General features: G+C 35.4%; 2 protein-coding genes across 19 annotated transcripts in view; one reads left to right on the top strand and one right to left on the bottom strand.

Annotated features, from left to right (window-relative positions):
• The window catches only part of LOC307193527 (uncharacterized protein), a 730,787-nt gene that overhangs the window by 107,214 nt on the left and 601,508 nt on the right, over positions 1–22,065 (top strand). For all 15 annotated transcript variants that reach the window (XM_079935632.1, XM_079935641.1, XM_079935643.1 and 12 more), the window contains exon 4: positions 17,805–17,971. The gene's annotated coding sequence lies outside the window, so the exon portion shown is untranslated. The remainder of the gene's footprint in view (positions 1–17,804; positions 17,972–22,065) is intronic.
• CNTN6 (contactin 6) overlaps positions 1–22,065 on the bottom strand; it is a gene marked incomplete at its 3' end in the record, with an annotated part of 232,143 nt that overhangs the window by 14,115 nt on the left and 195,963 nt on the right. For all 4 annotated transcript variants that reach the window (XM_079935626.1, XM_079935627.1, XM_079935629.1 and 1 more), the window contains 5 exons: positions 11,378–11,553; positions 10,890–11,007; positions 10,091–10,249; positions 9,820–9,969; positions 6,951–7,021 (listed from right to left, as the gene is read on the bottom strand). In XM_079935626.1, coding sequence (XP_079791752.1) covers positions 6,951–7,021; positions 9,820–9,969; positions 10,091–10,249; positions 10,890–11,007; positions 11,378–11,553 — 674 coding nt within the window. The remainder of the gene's footprint in view (positions 1–6,950; positions 7,022–9,819; positions 9,970–10,090; positions 10,250–10,889; positions 11,008–11,377; positions 11,554–22,065) is intronic.

Below are 22,065 nucleotides of genomic sequence, written 5' to 3'. Positions count from 1 at the left end.
TGCTAAGTCCCAGAGACAAAATTCTTTGAGTCATTTAAAACTTAAATTTATTAAAATTACAAAACAAAAATAGATACAAGTTCCCCATTATAAATAATTATAACATTATAATCACATAAAGAAGTGAAAATGAATTAGTCCTTGAATTTAGACAAATATTCCAGCTGTTTATAAGCAAGTTATATTAAAAATGATAGAAGTTATTTAGTTTTTGTAAAGGAAGATTCTTTTTATTTCTGAACATTTTCATGTAGACTAATAAAGGCATACCTGGTAGGGCATAATGCTTGAGTCTCTCATGCACACAGCTTTATTCCTGAGGTTTTCCTTACCAAAGGTATCCATTTATTGTATCACATTATCCTGTGACTTAGACCACACATCTGGTTATCCAGCAGTGGGCACCAGAACAAAAGGCACCCTCTTGGTCAGAATCTTTGAGGTGTTCTGGTACAGAATCTCTGAATTCTTTTTTTTTTTACACATATATACATTTCATTCTTTTTAAAATAATCTTTTCCATTGTGGTTTATGCCAGGAGATTGGATACAGTTCCCCATACACTAGGACCTTGTTGTTTATCCATTTTAAATATAATAGTTTGCATCTGCCAACCCCAAATTCCCAATCCATCCTCCTCCCTACCGCCTTCCCCCAGACAACAACAAGCCTGATCTCTGTGTGTCTGTTTCTGTTTTGTAGATAGGTTCATTTGTGCCATATTTTAGATTCCACATATAAGTGATATCATGTGGTATTTGTCTTTTTCTTTCTGACTTACTTCACTTAGTATGATAATCTCATCCATGTTGCTGCAAATGGCATTATTTTATTCTTTTTTATGTTTGGGTAGTATTCCATTGTATATTTGTATCACAGCTTCTTTATCCATCAGAATCTCTGAATTCTATAGTGACCAGCAAACCCAATTAATTCCTCTCCCTTATGGAATTTGAATATGAAACATAGGTGTGTTGGGGTAATAATACATAAACTTAGAGCAAGCAATAAGTAGAAAACACACAGTAGCAGGGACACTGAGGCAGTGGAAGCTAGGAGAAAATCTAAGCTGTAAATTATACAGAGAAGGGATAGAATTTAGCCGTTAGTCAAGTAGAAAACTATAAACTATAAGTAAACTATAAGTAAAGTAAATAGGAAAAACTGAAGGAGGAGCAGGAGGGACTATTAGAACTGCGGCTGGGTTACCAGAACACATGACAGCAGGGTAGGGCTACGGTTCTCAGAACAGTGATGAATGATGTTCCGGTTCGTCTTTTGCCCTGTCTGCTTGGTTACTGAGACTTTTTCCCATCCTCATTACTTCCCATGTAGCTTTAAAATACATCCCCATTAACCAGGATGACCTGAGCTGCTCTCTTGCCATACATTCTTGCCATGTGGAACAACCTAAGGAATACGGACTGTGAAAAGCAGAAGAAAAATACATGTCCTGAAATCTTAGGAAAGAAAATGCTTCCTTGTGTTGACACTCCTTTCACAGGTAGATCAGAATTAAAATGGTTAACTTTGAGTGGTATGGAAGAGATTTATGAGAATTTAAGCTGCTTCCTAGAGAATTTGATTTCTTTTGGGTGCTTCTCTGATCTTAGATTTAATCAAGATGTTTATTAGTTCATCAGAGAAAGTGGAGGACTTTTGTTTTTGATAGTGAAGTGCAATGAATGTTTCACATGGTGTTCCCTCAAGAAAGATCTGAGTCCAACATGCTTAGAGGAGAAAAAAAGGCTTATTTAGGACCTTCCTTTCATTCTTTCATATGGGCTGAGAGCCAAATGATGGAGAAATATATATAGCTATTTAACGTGGCCAGAAAGAGAGTTTTCTCCTTTAAGCAGAGAAAGTATTCAGCAGAATACAGAAATTCAAAAATTCCTCTGGTAATGAAATCTCTTAAAGCTGATAAAGATTAACAGTATAATTCTCCGTCACCGTGTCTGTAAGAACTACATTTTTTGTATAGACCAAGAGTCAGCAAACTACGGCCTTTGAACCAAATCTGGCCTGTAGTCTGGTTTTGAAAATAAAGGTTTTTGGAAACACAGTCACACATGTTAATTTGTATAATGATATGTGGCTTTTGAATGACAATGGCAGGGATGAGAAGTTGTGAAAGAGACCATGTAGCTTGCAAGGCTGAATAGTTTTACTGGCTGACCCTCTAGGTAAAAAGTGTATCAATGAGCAGTTTGGGTGTTTATTTCTTACTCTACAGTTTTTTATCCTATATGCCTAATTTTATAGTCATATTTTTTATGAGACATTTATCATAAGCACCTCAAACTTGCAGGTATTTTGGGTATAAACTAAAATAACATATGAGTAAAGATACCTTTAAAAAAGGTTAGCAGTTATTACATCCCTAAAGTTAGATAGCATGTCTAGGTTAGTGGAAAGACAACAAACCAAAACAAATAACCATACACAAAATACACATTACTTTGGCACAGGAGAAAACACGGGTCGATTATACCACAGTGTACTTATAAACCATAATGGTGGAGTTAGACTGAGTTTAGAACAGTGGTTGGACCTGGATTAGTGTTGAAAGCTCAATGGGTACTTCTTCATCCACAGTGCGGTGACTTTGGCCTGCAATAGTCTCTTTATGCCCAAGTTCTTTTTCACAGCATAGTTCAGATATGCTCTGATGGTACCTTGCCTGACCTCATTTCAGGCTGAGTTAAGACTGTCCTGTCAGTTTCTGAACATAAAGACTTTTTTTTTTAAGAAATTCATTTTTGTACCCCCACTGCACTACTCGTTAGTGTTCACTGAATTGAAAGTGTTACTATGTGCCTTCTGGTGGCTCAAATTAATGTATGCATTTCCTTCTAAGTACACATAACTGATTCCTTAAAGAAGTTTGGGCACCAGAAGAATTTGGCTCAGTAACTGCATGTACATTATGCCAAATGTGAATGATAAATGGGAACTTGCATCCATTTATGTAATAGTTTCTGTTAGTATCCTTATATCTGATATCCCAAGGAGAAATACACAGCGGGGATGATTTTAACTTAATTTTTTAAAAATATAGGTCAGAAAAAGTTTTCTGTAGAGGGTCAGATGCTTAAATATTTTGAGCATTTAGGGATCTAGGGTCTCTTGCAACATCATGAAAGCAGTGATACATAACACATAAGAGAATGGGTAGGGTCGTGGGTGAATTTGTTTAGGAAAACGGGGAGCAGGCCAGATTTGGCCTGTAGGTGATGGTCTCTGGAACCTGGCTTTAAAAAGAACATTATAAATCGTGGAAAGATTTTTTTTTTTTTGGTAATTCACATCATCTCTATTTAAGAATAGTATACATAGGATTTCCCATTCTCCTCACGTATAGACTGAGTAAAAGCTGTGATTTACCAACCTTTAGTAATTTCTGACCATGGAGGAGAAAAAACAAGGGGTGAAGTTAGGCAGGTGATGAAATGCTTATATGGCCTTCAAAGAATATTGAAACCTAAATAACCTACTCACCATCCCACAAAACCAATCCTGTTTTAGACTACTTGAGAGTCAGTGTTTCTGTGGCAAACGTGTTTGGTAAACAAGAATAACTTGATTAACTTACTACTCAAGGCACATACAGGAAAACTCTTGGCCTCTCTAAACCATGACTTTGCATACGGACCATTGGAATTCTAATTTAGGACAAAGTAAAAAAGCATGGAGAGTCCTGTAGTCAGATGCTTATCTGCCCACCTATATTGCATTTCTAAGCCTATTTTCTTTTCTGAACGTGGCATTGCCACCAGCTAGCATTGTCATGAGGAGTAAATGACACGAAATGTCCAGCACAGCACTGAAAATCCTGTAAGTGCTCCACAAGTGAGCCACATCTCTCTCTGTGCACATCCATTCATCCAACAGGTACTTCAGGAGGTCGCACCACATACCAGGCACTGTGCTAGGCCCATAATGCATATGTGAAACTAGACGTCCAGAAGAAAGGACAACTTTTATAGTAGCTGCACCTGGTTCCTGGCTCTGTTGTTTACAACCTTTAGAAAACATCTCTGTGTCTCAGTGTTCTCTCATATGAAGAGGGTTTAATAATACTACTTTTTCTCTATCTGTAATAGAATTTTGTTTGTTTCTTTTTAAAAATTTTTTATTGGAGTATAGTTGCTTTACAATGTTGTGTTAGTTTCTACTGTACAGCAAAGTGAATCAGCTGTATGTATACATACATCCCCTCTTTTTGGGATTTCCTTCCCATTTAGGTTACCACAGAGCATTGAGTAGAGTTTCCTGTGCTATACGGTAGGTTCTCATTAGTTATCTATTTCATACACAGCATCAGTAGTGTATATATGTCAATCCCAATCTCCCAATTCATCCCGCCCCCCCTTCCCTCTTGGTATCCATACGTTTGTTGTCTACATCTGTGTCTCTATTTCTGCTTTGTAAATAAGATCGTCTATAGCAATTTTTTCAGATTCCACATATATGCGTTAACATACGATATTCATTTTTCTCTTTATGACTTACTTCACTCTGTATGATAGTCTCCAGGTCCATCCGTGTCTCTACAAATGACCCAATTTCGTTCCTTTTTATGGCTGAGTAATATTCCATTGTATGTATGTACCACATCTTCTTTATCCATTCCTCAGTTGATGGACATTTAGGTTGCTTCCATGTCCTGGCTATTGTAAATAGTGCTGCAGTGAACATTGGGGTGCATGTGTCTTTTGAATTATGGTTTTCTTTGGGTATATGCCCAGTAGTGGGATTGCTGGGTCACATGGTAGTTCTATTTTTAGTTTTATTAAGGAACCTCCATACTGTTCTCCATAGTGGCTGTATCAATTTACATTCCCACCAACAGTGCAAGAGGGTTATCTTTTTTCCACACCCTCTCCAACATTTATTGTTTGTAGATTTTGTGAGGAATAAAATGGACCATATTAGAAGGTCTTATACTACTGTAAAATCATTTACAGATGCAATGAATTCCTATTATTCTGCAACAGGGTTTCTAAACCTCAGCACTCTTTACATCTGGGGGCAGATAATTTCTTCTCATGGGGGGTGGGGGCGCTGTCCTGGGCATTGTAGGATGTTTAGCTGCATCCTAGCCTCTATCCAGATGAACCTCTCGCCTTAGTTGTAACCAACCAGACATGCCCTCAGACATTGTAAATATCTCCTGAGGGATGAAACCACCCCTGCCTCCCAATGAGAGCCCCTCTAACATATCAGACATCATGATTTTTAACTAAAACATCCATAGCCATCATGTTCTTAAGTGTGATATTAAAATGTCCATGGAAGTGGATATTTTGGCTATGAAAATTATCGCCACAGTGTCAGAAACATGTACACAGGCCAATGAAATAGGGCAAGGCTCTTTTATCAGTTATAGCTGGGGCTCAAAGCTGATAACAAAGGTATGAAGTGCCATGCATTCTAAAGAGAGACATCAAACCATTTATATATAAGTCTACCTGGCGAAACTTAGCCTATAACCCAAGAGAAATGTACAGAAAGGGAATGTTGGTTTGTTTAGGGAGAGATTAGTAGGAAGATATTTCTTTTGAGACGGTTGTAGAAAAAGCTGTGCATTCCTATCCCTCCACCCAGGGGAAAGCAAAGGGGCTACTTCTTACCCCTTGCCTAACCAAGTGAAGAGGCTTCAGAAAGAAACACATGATATGTATTCTCTGTAATTTAGGGGATGCAGGTTCTTTTAACTGACAAATGCCTGAGAAACTTCCAAAGGGGAGAGAGACCTGGACAGTGTATTGTGGCAGAGTGAAGAGAGGCTAAGTGGGGACACACTGCACTTCCATGGAACATAGAGCAAAGGTGCATGTTTGCTGAGGGCAAATGTGAAAACCATGTAGGGAGCTATCCATGAGCAACGTTACGGTTGCTCTGTCATCATAGGGTTGCAACCTTATGATGCTGTATCCACAAAGAGCATCTAGAGGAGAGAGATAACCTCTATCAGAACAGTCTGGCCATGGGCCACCAGATTCCAGGAACTGAGGAGACCTTCTGGCAGCTTGCACCAAGGAACGACAACCAAAAGTTTGGGTACTTCTTTGGACGCTGCCCCCTTCGCCGCACCACCAAAAACCACCAAAAAACAAAGCAAAACAAAAAAACTGCTCTATGAAATGTCAACGTCTGGTCATTTACCATTCCTAGAGTATACCAAAGTCAAATTACAAATGTACCAGCAGTCAGGACTTTTTCTGTCCTTTTCCTCTCCTCCCAATCCCAGTTTACTACAACTCTGGAGGAACTAGTTTGGGAAAGGAGAAATCGAATAGCAGAGTGGAGAAAAGGTGGAGAACTGCCTATGCATTCCCTTTCACACTATAGCATTTCTCCGCTGAGGCAGGCCTGAGTGTCTAGAAACGAAAAACTTTAGATTGGTTGAAAGTCTAAAGTTTATGATAATAAACCAGGTTGAAAACAATTTTAAGTATAAAAATGAACCTACCTGTTGATACTTAATAATAATGACTACAAAAGCTATCCCATCTGCCTAAGCTTTCACCTAGATGCAGGGTAGAACAAAGGAAAGATTTAAGGAACAATGATAGGGAAATTATTTTCTACCTGTGCTCTGCTGAGTCTTACTCATGAATAGTTCTAGAGGTAATAAATAAATAATTTCTAGTTCATTAACTAATAACAAAAATGCTACTGACCCTCCTTCAATAGACATTGAACTTCTGTTTCTTATATTTGGAAGCAAATAGTGTTGAGTTAGTCACACTCTCTTAACTTTAGTAGAAATACAAAAAGTTTCCAATACCTCTTTTAAATAATGCATCATCAGGAGTCTCTCATACCACGTATTTTTATATACTCAATAGTGATCAAATAAATCTTCTTTTTTGTTTTTCAATATTCCTCTTTGCCAGCTAAATCTTTTTCCTTCAAAGTAACTCAGTTGGATAGAAAATTACCTCCCACGTAATAACGAGTTCAGACCGACTTCCTCCACCTCCATTGATGTTTGTTGGTGCCATGACAGGGACTAAAGCAACCAAGAGAAACATAGGATGGCAATTACTAAAGTACCTCTTCATTGGGAAGAATTTTGTTTTTGTATTTCACCTTTCAAGATCTCACGCAGACACATTATGAGAGAGTCTTGCATTTTTAATGAACATAAATTATGTTTACACATATCCAAATTTCTAGGAGAGAGGACACAGTTGTGTTTGATACAAGAGCACCCTGGCTCCAAAATTAATTAAAAATCGACTAACATCGTATATTTGACATTATTATGCATCGTCTGCTAATTGGCAAAATGATGTTCCATGGTAACTGCGACATTGCTGATTTAGTGCCTAATTATACAGTTGTGTGCTGTAAACAAGTTACTTAGGCAGTCAATTAATTTTTTTTCAATAAATAAACTAAAATAATTTTTCTTTTTGCTAGCCATCAGGATATTTTAACATTTAAAAATGAATCTTTAAAGATATATAAATTTTTAAAATTCTTGTTTTATATCTCTTTGTTTGAACCTCAAATCTCTCAGTACAGAACAGGACTTTTCCTCTAATTTTTCACAATCAAAGTAAAATGTTCTCTGATCAAGGATGTGATTGAGAGGATTCCCTGGGTTTAACTCTAGGACCCTAAGTCTCAGTGGTAGAACATTCCAGACACTGATCATTTTTACAAATTAGGCAAAAATATGTCCTTCAACTATACCCTTGTGAGGACTAGTGTAATGAAACGTAAATAGTTCAAGGCAAATTGTAAAATCGATGGCAATTGTGAGCATGAGTAGAGTATCATAGTATATAATCAGAATGAAACTTTATACATGTTGAAGTGTTAAAAAGTATTCTTTTCCCTGCAATAATAGCAAAAGTATGCTAAATCTGTGATAATGGGTAAATCTGCAGGGTATACTTTATATATAGATAAAATTATCTATATCGATCATTTTTGAATTAAAATATGTAATGTTTAATTACTCATTCCAAGATTTTCTCCCACCCTTTATACCATTCAGATAAATCTAGACTACTTATTTTATTTATTCCCATTTCATACATATTTAACTCTATAAATGATTCAGTGATATAATAATCTCATTGTTCTTTTAAGTAATAACACCAGACGTTATCTACTTCCATATTCAGATTGACCCTAACTTTGTCTGCTTTGATCTTCATAATTTATTTAAAGGATTGCCTTGAACCTATACCCTGTCTTCTAAGCCTTCCAATGCCTTTGGCCAAAAGCAGCATGAATTGCAATAGCTTCTACAGTTGCAGGGTTTCTCATACTTGACAGTTTACAGTAACATATTTCAGGACAATTGAATAGTTTAGATACATAAGGAAATTATTTTAAATTATACTTTAACTCTTTGCAAAAATTTCCAATATTCTGGGTAATAAAGCTCCCTCTTTTCTTCAGTTTTCAAATGAGCCATATGCATCCTAAAGCCATATTGAGAAGAACTGTCTTTGATGATAGCAGCAAACAAACAAACAAACAAAACCTCACAACCTCTCACTTCAGTATGATTTGGAGCCTCAGGGAAATCATTATGAATACCAAGTCTCATTATGCTACTGAAATGAGAGCGTCCATGGTTAACAGAAGGTGACATAAAAACTTTACTGTAAAAACTTTAGTTAACATCAACCCTGCCCAAAACTATCATAATATAAATCAGCTGTAAACAAACAATCTGAAATTGAAGCTAATATCCAGAGTCATGGACCACGCTTCTAGATTCTTATCCAGTTGGTCTGTGGTAGGGCCTGGGAATTTCTATATTTAGACATTTCCTTATGTCAGTCTTTATCCCATTTAGGTTAAGGCCCACTGTTAATGGTGAATGCTGGTGCCTAAGTCTGGATGTCTGGGTTCAAATCCTGACTTTGTCCAAAACAATCAACTAACATCCTGGTCTTCCTTTTCTTCCTCTTATCAAAGTGAGGACCCTCCTCTCAGCTCTAAACTTTTAGAATGATTTAAGATATCACTACCAAATATGCTGTTTTCCAGCCATAATCCTATAATAAAATGATTAGCATTACCTTTAGTTTAAAAAAAAATGATTTATTGACATCTGACAGTTGCACACACCGTTGAAATAGTTCTTGTTAAACTAAGCCAGCAGCATCAGTGATCCTCCATAGGTGACTGGATAAGAATGTGAACTTTGTTGGCTACATGCATTGCGCAGATCAAATGTCACCTTGGATGTGAAAGTTTAAGAGTGGAACAAAGGATCCATTGAAAAGAGCTTAAGAAGGTGTGATTTCTGAGACAGGTTCCACTTGTATTCTGCTGTTCAGTGAACCAGTTGATGCTCAATTATCACTTCTGTTAAATGAGTTTAAAATTTACCTCATTTGCCTGTGGAAAAATTTATACTATCACTCAATGAAGCTGCAGCTAAGTCAGAGTTGAGAAATAGATGGAAATGTGTGGCTGGCTGCACCATCAGAGTCTCAGTTAATTCTTGGCTACAACATTTAATGAAACAAGCAGTAACTCATTTGCATTTACAAATCTACAGATTCTTGAATGGATTTTGGCTAGAAAATAGATGAGATGAGAGGACAGCTTTTGAAAAATTCTAATTTTTGACATGCCTGCTTAACTATAATCATCTCTTTTTGAATTCACTTTTTGGGAGAAAATACACCTTGCTCTGTGCACATACAAATGGAAAATAAGAGCCACTGATTTACTGCCTCTGATTTCGGACCAAAAATACTACCCTTCTCACTTATTTTCTTTAGGAACTATACTTTAAAAGGTCTTCCACATCTTTAGAAGACATTGATTTCTTACCTGATGCTTTGGTTCTTAACACTTCTGATGGTTTACTTGGTTCTCCAATCCCAATGCTATTCCCGGCAACAACACGAAACTCATATTCCACCCAAGGACTCAAACCAACCACTGTTGCATTGTATGTCTTACCATTGAGAATTTCTGGAACTGAAAAGAAGGGGATGCTTCAGGCCCCTAAATTGGCACTAGTTAAAAACAATCAGTTATTCAATTAAACAAACACACCATCTGTTTTAGAAAATTATTCAAAACTACTTGTGTCACTTACCTGTAGAAACAGCCTGCCAACCCACAGAAAATGGTGTCCGAGCCTGAATACTAAATATTTGAATGGGACTGTTATTATCTGAGCCTGGTCTCCAGCTTAGTTGAGAAGTAGTACTGGAAATGTGTTCCACTCTTACATCTTCTGGGGGACCTGGGGGACCTTGAAAAATATGTTTTATGATGAATATATTAGAAATTATTAAATTCATGGATTTGGGACAGGGATAGTCTAATCTGTTATGCTTAGAAAATAAAATATTGAACATAATGTATTTTAGCACATTATTTGAGATAAGTCCCTATTAATTCAACTTACATGGTGAGAGATTAATTTAGAAATGCTTCCCTTGAAGATTAGAAAATGCCAGTCATGGGGTGGTTGAATATCATCCGATAGGGAGTTAACCTCAAAAATTGAGAACCGTTCTTGTCCATTCTCTCTTGAAAGCTAACTCAAATAAATGCATCTGATATGGAGACCTTCAGGAACATGTGACTTTGACCCTGCTCTGACAAGAATGGTTTATTATGAATAGAAAGCATGTCTAAATTTTAGGGACCGACACTGCTTGCTAAGTCTGACCATTCCTTATAAAGAGACAAAACCCACTCATTTCAATATCCATATCTATACCTGTACCCTGGAGTCTTAGAGTTTAAAAAATAAAAAAATCTGTACTATTTATCTCACTTTTTTATCATAATGTGGTTACTCAAAGATCTACCAAGTATCAATACATATTAACATTTTTGATTGTGAATAAACTGTGTACTCATTCATTTTCACCATTTATGCTTACCCCTCACAATAATATCAGCTTCAGCAGATAAACTTTCGAGAGTTGTTTTTACTGTGCATAGATATTTTCCTGAATGATTTAACTGAATATTCCTTATCATCAAATCCCCAACAGATTCCTGCAGATAGATACGGAAAAAGGTATAAAAACATAATCATACCCAGCAGGTCCCTTTTTTTTTTTTTTTTTTACAGCTGGATAAATACTAAATATAAGGCAGCTCTGAAATTAGGAGATATACTAGTATCATTATAGTTTCTCATATTTGATCCTTTTTATTATCCACTTTATTATAATTGCATCCAGAACACAAGCATTTCTGTGAAAGACATAAAACAAAATAACACAAAACAAAAACAAATGCAACTTCATAAACAGACAGTGACTATCCATGCAAATCAATATGGGGAGAATAATTATGAAAGATGTTGATTCATGTAAAAGACTTGATTCATTTTATTAAGCACTTAAAAATTTCAGCAACTTACTCCTCCAATCCTCTCAAAATGAGCCACTCCTTTTTTTAAGTCTATGACATCTCCATTGAAAGACCATAGAAATACAACTTCAATGGAGGAGTCATGGGACACCTGGCAGGGTAGGACTATACTCTCGCCAACTGTAACATCCATTTTGGAAGGTGGCACGGTAATAACAGTCCTCTCTGTTGAGAAAAAATATTATTATTATAAAAGCTTATCAAATGCTAGCATATGGCTATAAAATATATATTTTGAATGGTTTTGCCATTGTTTGAAATTATATAAATACAACATGAAGCTCTACTATACAATATGAAAAATTATATTCCCACTTTTCAAATATTTCTGCATTAATCAACATAGCCTATTACTTGTAAGAAAATTCAAGACATACTTTCATTTATACTTAATATAAAAATAAGTAGCTCATAGAAAACTGTGGACCTCAAAAGGCAGCAGTCCCTACGTAGAGAATGCACCACACCATTTTTATTATTATTTTATTCTGAAATTCCAGCCACAATATTACAATCCACACAATGGTTACAGCTGTAAATATTCTATGTTAATTTCATGTACTATGAGACAAATTGCATCCCTAAGATCATAACTACTTTATATTATATCAAGATTTATAATCATAAGCTTATATTTGAAAATGTGAATACAACATATTTATTCTATTTCTGACATAGCAGTGATAAAAACTTTCTATTTTAGATAAAAGTGCAGCACGAATAGGAAAGAGGTAACTTTTTTCATCGAGATTTTACAATTTTAGAATTACACATCCATCATAAAAAAATTTCTCTCTAGAAATATGAGTCACAATATCAGCCCTTGCTCTACAAGTCATATCATGTCATTGACCCATTTCAAAGGATAATTCCAAACAGTGTTCCAGCTGGACTTGTGAGTCCTATATTTCTGTGGTTAAAAGAGACTCATAGTGATATCATTTTTGACTACATTTTTTATAACAAAATACATAGTTTTGATTTTAGAGGACTAAGAATTGACCAAGATGGCAACTCAGTAAGCACACACACAAAAAAAACCCTGGACATACATTTGGATTTAGATATGCACTATCTTAGCAAAATAAAGTATGTTTTAAGGGATTTACATTTAAGAATTAGGGATTTTGGCAAATTATAGTGAAAGCAAGTATCATCCATAAAGAAGTTTCAAAACAAAATGAAATGAGGGCCCTGGAAAATCTCTTTCTCTAAAGATCACTCATAAGATAAAGTTTTACCCTCTAGGATATAGGCTAAAAGCTTTACTTTCCTTCTGGCTTCTTTGTGCTGCTCAAGAAATCAAAGTAGCATTGAGGTTGAATTTATATGTTCATATGGATGAGTGTGCCACTGTATTTTATCAATAGAATGTTTAAGTATTATTCCAACATTTTAAAATTTGTGATTGTTTCCTTAATAAACAAATAGGAAGTAATCTTGGGCCTTAAGGTACATATTGATAAAAGAGTCATGGAAAAATAAAAGCACATATTTTATTTCTGAATATAATGAAGAAAATCTAAATCTACATCAGATTGTATCTGTGTCTTCATATTTTCATATTTTAAAGATACTCTTTACCTTATTATATTAGACACGTGTACTTTTTATTCTAATTATTTCTGGGGAAAAGTTTAAAGAATGATTTTGTGGACTAAGTCCATTCTTAATTCCAAGCTGCCTTCAGACGTCTCCCACAAAGAAAGAATAAATACTAACCAGGGTTTCAATAACACACTTTAAGACTAGAGAATACTTTCCTTCTTGTAGTATCCTTGAAAAAAATATATCGCTAATATCTTATTTACACTTATGGGAGGATGAGTTGGCTAACTGGTTGTGCTGGTAGAGCAAAATTGCTGTGATTTAAAGTTTTGGATCATGCAGTTAAAATAATTTTCAAACATTAAAAATGAAAGCCTCTCCTTCCATTTATGGCACTACAAAGTGGCAACATTAGACAAATCATCCCCTATATACAGTTTGTCAGTAGTATAGTAATTATGACTAAAACTTCATGAATAAGAAGCATTTATAATTCATTATAATGTTTACATGTTCTCACTAGTTCATTCATTCATTAACTAATATTTATTGAGCAACTACCAAATTCTAGCTGTCTACTAAGTATCGGAAATACAATGGAAGGAGAAGGAAAAAAAAAAAGCACCAAATAAAAATGATGTGGTGCTTGCCTTCACAGAGATTTAAGAATAAAATGAGAGGCTGACGTTAATCAAATCATACTCAGAAATACATAGTTACAAATGTGATAAATGCCATGTATTAGAAATAAATGATTCTATTAAAATAGTGAATCCTGAGGGATCAGGTTATTGGGAAAGGGTTGCTTTAGCTGACAGTAAAAGGCAAATAGGAGTTAGCTAAGTAAACATAATAGGCAGGGAGAAGTAACTTTATTCACTATGCAGGCAAGAGCATTTACAAAGAATCTGTGCAAAGAAGAAGAATGGTTTGTTGAGGCAAGGCAGCCATTTAGCTGGAAAGAAGTGTTGGAGAGTAAAACAGGAGTGGAACATGGAGAATATGAAGCTTGGTGTTGGTGGTAGTCAGAATGTAAGCTTTAGATGTTTTTAGGACCAGCTACATAGTTTTTGGGTCACAGTATGAAACAAAAATGCGGGGTGTTTTTCTTTGAAATTACTTTGCTTTAAAAATAATATATTACCGGGGCTTCCCTGGTGGCACAGTGGTTGAGAGTCTGTCTGCCGATGCAGGGGACCAAAAAAAATAAAAAAATAAAAAAAATAATAATAATAATAATAAAAATATATTACCTACAAAATGTAACAGGGTAATAATGATACATGAGTAACAACATAAACATACAAATTGCAAAAATATATTTTTGATTCAATTTTATATATACATTAAATAATACTTTATTAAAGTTATATCTTGATTGATCATAAGATTTTTCTCACTTTTCTATAAATTTATTAGGTCATCAGAATTTATGTTTTAGCAATTTTATTTTTAAGTGATTGACATCGGTTGCACGTGGCAAATGTAAAATCGCAGATGCTTTTTGATATTTTTTTATTTTTGCAAAGATCTTTCTGTTGATGCAATTGTTATGGAACCATTGAGAGTATTTTATAGGCTGTGACAACATTGGAATAAATTTCTGATAAATTATTTTGAAATGTGAATCTTAGATCATCTAGAGCTGATGATTCTCAAGGAACAGTCTTTTCTAGAAAGATTTATCTCTTCATACAAATCCATTCTGTTTAAGTCTGAATTGAGATGTAAATTTAAACAATGGAACTGTTACATTCTTCGGACATATCCTGTAACTTGTGGAGGTTTCACGAGAAACTAAAAGTGGCTTAATGGTTTGTGTGTAATCCAAAACGCCTGTTTATGCATTCTACTGCTGTATCTTTTTTTTTTTTTTTTTTTTTGCGGTACGCTGGCCTCTCCCTGTTGTGGCCTCTCCCGTTGCGGAGCACAGGCTCCAGTCGCGCAGGCTCAGCGGCCATGGCTCACGGGCCCAGCCGCTCCGCGGCATGTGGGATCTTTCCGGACTGGGGCACGAACCCGTGTCCCCTGAATCGGCAGTCGGACTCTCAACCACTGTGCCACCAGGGAAGCCCCTGTTAATTTTTTTGAAGATAGGAAAACTGGTTTATTGTTATGTTGAAAAGATCCCCTTGTCATTTAAAAATACATTCTGAAATATTTATAGAAGAAATTATGATGTTTATGATTTGCCTCTAGATATTTGAGGTGGATGTTGGGGAAGTAGGTGAGGGTATAGGTGAAACAAAGTTGGATATGAGTTGATGATTATCAACCCTGATTGATGAGTACATAGGTGTTCCTGGTACTGTTTTCTCTACTTTTCTGTGTGTTTCTAATTTTCAATAATAATAAAAGAAAGACATAAAGGAAATGATGGGGGTAGTGAATATTTATATACAGAATAGGGAGACATCTTTTCCATTCAGCTTCTAGTGTGAAGAGGACCGACCACTTTTTGAAGGTTATTCTAAGTTTGAATGACATGCGTTAATGGAGAGTTCATAAAATTACAGAATTTTAATATTTACTCTTTTCAGTCTGTTTCAGTGAGATTCAGATCATATGAAAACAGCTTAATCTAACAATCCTATCCTTAAGAAGTACAAGGAAAAGCTTAATAAAATATAAAATGCTTTTGATGAATAGCCTGACTCAGATTCACCTTGTCAGAATAGACAATGGTATTTCCAGAACCCATCTTTAGTTAAGAGCACCTCAGGAGACATGAAAACTAGTTACAAAGTTTCTCTCAGAACTGTTAAGCATGATTTCTTTAAACATAAGTGTGGCTTGTTCCCTGTATCAATGGCCAAACACTCTATTACATATCATGATCCCCAGCTACATTTTTACAAGCCAGGGATGGCAATCCATCATGTAATTAGTCTTTCCTGAGCATCCAGAAAATATTACTTTTGGTCACTTTTTGTTTGTTTCTTTTGTACTTTTAACTCAGTTGAAATCTCCATCTGTGAGTGATAATCTTTCACGGTCATTGTTCAGAATAATAACTGCTCAGGTGGTTCTGAATTATCAGAGGATTGATGAATGTTAAGAAAAATCATCAAATCTTTCTCCCTCTGTACAACATGTGATTCTGCCTTCATTTGTCTATGACATTATTGGAAATGTTATTAAGATACTGATATAAAGGAAACTAGTGTATAAATAGCACTTAAAACAGGTGATGAAAGTCTCTGATATTTTCTCTCATTAGTTAACTTGTGAAGACTAGAAATAAAAACTTCTAAAATCTGGTCCTCTTCCTAATTCCTCAGAATCTCAAATTAGCCTCGTATCAACATATTAACTCTTCCCATTGCTTTTAATTTCTTCTTCAATCTGTGATCACATTCCTTCTGTTTATAGGAGTTTCATTAGTATTTCTTTTAGTGCAGATTTGAGTGATAGCTTCTCCGAGGTTTTGTTTGGTGAAAGCATCTCTGTTTTGTCCTCATTTGAGAGGATATTTTGCTGGGAGTAGAATTTTATTGGTATTGTCTTTCAGACCATTAAAAATGTCATTCCACTGTCTTCTTGATTCCCTTAATTCTGTTGTTATGTCAGCTGTCATTGTCATTGTTATTCTTTTGAAGATAATGTGTGTTTTTTTTTAATTGGGATGATTTTTCTTTCCTTTGTTTTCACTACTATGTGCTTATTTAAACTTTCCTTTGTGTTTATCCTAATTAAGGCTCATTTGATTTCCTGAATAGATGGCTGATGTCATTTTCAGTTTTTCTGAGCTCTCTGGAAAATCTTTCTTCAAACTGGTCATCCCACATCCCTTCTCTGCCCCTTTGGGAACCACAATTTCATGTATGTTAGACCTATTCACCATCGACAATATATTCTTTGTGTTCTTTTTTGTCTTTCCTATTGCATTTCCTCTCCATATTGGATATCTTGTATTCACATATCTTCCTCTTTACTAATCTTCTTCTCTACCATATCTAATCTGCTGTTAAGTCAGTCTATTTTGTTCTTAATTTTAGCCTTTGTATTTTTCACTTCTAGAACTTCCAACTGATGTTTAATACGTGCCATTTCTCTTCTGAAATTCTCCATCTTTTCATCTTTTAAGAAAAATACTAATCACAATTATTTTAAAACCCTTGTGTGATAGCTTCTATATTTCTATCAGCCGTGACTTGTTGCTGTTATCTGATATTTCCCTGGGTTTTGGTCATTTGGTCCTGGCTCCAGCTATTCTTGGTAACATTTTATGAAATGTCAGGCACTGTGGCTCAAAGTGTAAATATTTTCATTTTGTTGTATTTTTCCCAAGAAGACTTAGTTTTTAAGCAGGCAATTGAAAAAGAGCAGAATCTAGTCAGGAATTGATACAAATTGAGTCTGAAGTCATTGATTTTAAGTCCTGGTCAATTTTGCTCTGCTTTTATTACTAAGGGCATACCCTGAGGTGTCTTGATTCCAGATTGAATTGTTTAGCTGGCCTCATTCTATTTGGTTGATTATCAGCCCCACTTTTTTCTTTCTGGCACTGTGAGAACACCAAAATTTCTGCTCGAGATTTTTATTTTTAAAATATTTTTACATTATTTGTGATTGATATTGGTACGATGTTTGTGTGATAAATCTACTTCAACTAGTCAGGACAGAAGTTTCGCCAATATTATTAACTTTTTTAATAGATTATGTGTAGGATTGGAAATATTTAGGCCATTTATCAGTAGCTTTTTAGATAATAGCTTGAACAGTATGATACTTAATGTCATTTGGAAAAAGAAGTGAGCACTACTTTGGACAGATGTAGAAACCCTTAACATAAAAATATACTAATTGTTTATTCAGTATTTTATTCAAAACCATTTAATTAGTATTGAACCCTTACTTTCTTCCAGGTGTACATCAGTGTGAATACTGAGCAAATAAAACACCACCAAACTGAGGAGCCTTTAGAGGATTTGCATAACAGAGGCAAAAAACTCATCTACAATTTAATAGGAACACTCAAGCTTCTAGAAGGGAGACAAAGATGGAATTGAGGCCCATACTTTTGAGGCTATGGGTGAGTCTCTTAATTTCAATATTGTTATCATTTTGGGCCAGATTATATTTTGTCGCATGTATGTGTAAGTGGATTCAGAGTGAGGTGGGGAGGCTGTTCTGTGCATTATAGGATATTTAGCAGCATCTTTGGCCTCTACCTACTAGATGTTAGTAGATCCTTCAGTTGTGACAGCGAGAAATATCCCTACACATTGCCCTATGTCCCCTAGGAGGCAAAATAAACTTAGTTGGGTATCTCTGTGCTAGAGACACACTTTGGGAAAGTGACAGTAATGGTTTAAACTAATGTTTGGTCATTGAAGTTATGGGACCTGGTTAGATTCTTTACATATCTTGATGCTGAGTCCATTTGTTGGACAATGGGATATGGGGTTTGAAAGAAGGAAAAGAGTGAAAATGACTACAAGGATTTGGCTTGAGCAAGTGTCGGTGTAGGCTGTCATTAATATAGTGGGGATTTACTGTGGCAGGAGCAGGTTCTGGGAGCGAGAGTTAGGAGGTTAGTGTTATGATATAGTAAATTGGTAAGTGAAGATAAATTGGCAGTTGGATTTGGGATTAAGATAGATAATTAAGCTGGGTTATCATTTTGGGAATTAGCTTGTAGATTTTAATTCGAGGACAGTTCCCTGTGATATTCCAAATTTAGGAAATTGGTAAGATTCAGAGGAACTAGAAAAGGAAATTGAAAAGGAATGACTCAAGATGTTAAAGGAAAACCTGAAAAATACTATGTCCTGGTAGCCAAGTGAGAAATGTATATCAAGAACTGTGTGATCAGTAGTCTGATACTTTAAGTAAGATGACTGAGAACTGACAGCTGGATAAAACAGTGTGGAGGCTACTAGTCACCTTGTTAAGAACAGTATTGATGAAATGGTAGGAAAATAGACTGGTTGCATGGATTCAAAACAGAATTGACCAGAAAGATTGAAAAAAGCAAGCTCGTATAGACAACGTTTTAAAAGAGGTTTGATATAAAGGAGAAAAGTCAAATATGGCAGTAGCCGGAGGGGAAGTAAGGTCAGAAAATGACAGCTTTTTAATGATGGGAGTAACAGTATGCAAGTACAATGGTGGGAGTGATGCATTAGAGGGGATAATAGAGATGAAAAAGACAAGTGAGGGAGAGGGAGGGGGTAAGGAGAGAGAGAGAGAGAGAGAGAGAGAGAGAGAGAGAGAGAGAGAGAGAGAGAAAATGTCCCTGAATGTGAGAGGGAATCATATCTAGTGTACAAGTGGAAGATTTGAGTCCATGATCCATAATCTCCCAAACTGTGCTTTCTAGATTACTTGACAAATTTTGTTAAGCAAAAAATAGCTAAAGCTTGACTTCTTCTAAATATTAGCAGAGAAAAATAGAATCACAATAAAAAATAGGATGTACAACATCCTGGCGATGATAATTGATTACATAGTATTTACTTCAAGTTCTTTATAAACATCTAAAAAATGATGCCAAAAGAATTTTTTTTTTCTAAGACATTGATCCACCAAAACAGAGATGAAAAGGGGAGACAAAATTTGAGGAACTGGAATGAAGTTGAATGACTTCTAACTGACTTACTGTAAAGGTCAGTCATAGGCTGGCAGTGGGAAGGCTGAGGAGAAAACTTATTTAGCATGTCTTTATGAATTAATTCATTTTGGAATTTATGAATAGGATGCTATTTGGTCTCAAGAGTGTTTTCCCATCTCAGAAGAAGACCAGCAAATTACTTTCCTGAGAGGATATGCATCAGAGGGTCTCTGAACTTCTGGTCACCAAGCAGTTAAGGGTGAGGGGCTTCTACTGAAAATAGTGGAATCAAGGAAACATGTACAGGGTGAGGGCTGAGATCCATGTGTTGTAACCTTCTGAGGGTGCTGTCTGCTGGGCTTTTGCTCTCCAGGCAGGAAACCTGGGTGGGAGGTGAGGGACATTTTCCTAGGGATCTGATGAGCCTGCAAGAAAAGATCCAAATATAGTGACCTTAGAGTTTTCCAAGGAAATATCTTGGCCAGATCATCTAAATGTGAAGTCCAGTCATTCAAAAATCCCCACACTAGATCAGAGCTTTCTGTAAGACTTTTAGTGACCCACTCTTAAATATGAGCAGACAACAGATGCACAAAGTATCTTTGTACACCTCTTAATAAAGGATAGGGATTAAAACAAAGAAAGAGAAGAAAGTAGTTTGGGACAACAGAGACCATGCATAAAAAATAAACTAGAAAAACTACAAGCAATATTTTCAGAGGAAGGGGGAGAAAAAGAGCGAGGCCAGAAAATAAAAGGACACTTAGAAATTCTTTCAAAATAGCAAAAACAAAAATACAATAGAAAGTTTGGAAGATAAAGTTGAGAAAATCTCCTAGAAGATAGAGCAACAAAGCTATAAAATGGATATGAGGAGAGAGAAACAAACAAAAATATATATATGTGTGTGTGTGTGTGTGTGTGTGTGTGTGTGTGTGTGTGTATAAATCATAAGCATGTATATAAATTATATATATCTAAATATATATATAATTATATAAAATACAATATTATATACATAGATAGGTAAATAGTTACATACATACATCCATACACACACGCATAAACTTGAATACCAGTTTAGGAAATCTTTTAAATAATAGGGATTTCAGAAAAAGAAATGGAGTAAATTATTAAATTATTTGGGAAGATATTCCAGGACCAAGAACTACGAGTTTCCAGGATGACAAAGTACACCAAATGCCCTGTAAAAAGGTTGAAAATAAATTTACACCATGGCACATCATCATGTAATTGTGGGACACTGGGAAAAACAGACTTCTAGAGAGAGAGAGAGAGAGAAAAGATGTCACAAACAACAGGTCAGAAATCAAAATGGCTTCAGCTTTTAGAGCAGAGTAACATCTCCAAATTTATGAAGAATCCTGATTTCCAGTCCAGAATTCTGTTTCCAACTAAACCATCAATCAAATGTAATCATAGTGTAAAGACATTTTCAAACAAGAAAGATCTCAAAAACATTGCATTTTTCTTAAATTGGTTCTCAGAAATCCATAGGAAGATGCAGTTTACCCAAATGAGGAAGTATGTCAAGAGAAAGGTATGGTGCTTAGGAAACCAGGCTTCCCATCACAAAGGTAGATTGATATTAAAGGAAGAAAGTTGAGATAGAACTGAGGGATGAATTGTTGCCAAGTCCGTAGAAAACTAAGCAAACAAACAAGAAAATTACTAACTCTAGGAAAAGCAAGCACAGGAAAATCAAAGCTAGTACTCTGAAATAAACCCTGTAGAGAAAACAAACAAACAAGGAAATCAGTGTGATAGAGTCTTTAATTCCCCACCTCTGGCAAGCAAGAAATGGAGGAGTTTTTAATCTTTATTAATACATTTTTCCTCTTTGTACATATACTTGCAGTAGGCTAGGTTGTTGTATATCCACTAAAATCTACATGCAGTACTTGGTATTTATATTATATTCCACCATAGGCAGAGCATGATTTAATTCCAATTTACAAAGTAACCGTGGTCAGTATATTACAGTTTCTCTGCAGTTACCATAACCCATTTATCTTCCACTTCAATATTTAAATGATTTAGAACAAATATTAAAAGACTACCCTGAGCCCCAGAGTAAAAGAAACAAATGAAGAATTGTCTGGAGAAAGTAATTGTCTAAAATTTGAGTTGTCTAAATGAGAAAACAAGTCTAAGTATCAGGCAAGGTAACACTGAAAAATTCCCTAGCAAGTAATAATGTAAAATGTAAACACAGATCTTCTATATTAACAAGTAATCAAAACAGAGCCTGACATCTATTTAAAAAGCACATGCACTGTAGATTCTGCTTAATGAATTAAATATGCCAACTACTCACTTTCAAAGCAGTAATACATAATAGGCAATGACTATTTATGGGATCATATTTATATTTCCTATAAATAGATAGCATTTGCTCAGTCCTCCAACTGTAACTTTATGCTGGGTTGTAGTAAAACATCAGGTTGAAGTGTTCTGTAGTTTTAAAAGGGATGGAATGAGGAAATTTTACTTTGCTTGCCTACAGGACCTAATAGAAAATGTTTTCTTCTGAACATTTATGTTGGGATAAG

The sequence above is a fragment of the Stenella coeruleoalba genome (assembly GCF_951394435.1).
Source record: "Stenella coeruleoalba genome assembly, chromosome: 10".
Classification (NCBI taxonomy): Eukaryota; Metazoa; Chordata; class Mammalia; order Artiodactyla; family Delphinidae; genus Stenella; species Stenella coeruleoalba.
Note: the sequence above shows the minus strand (reverse complement) of the source record. Positions and strands in the feature narration are given on the sequence as shown.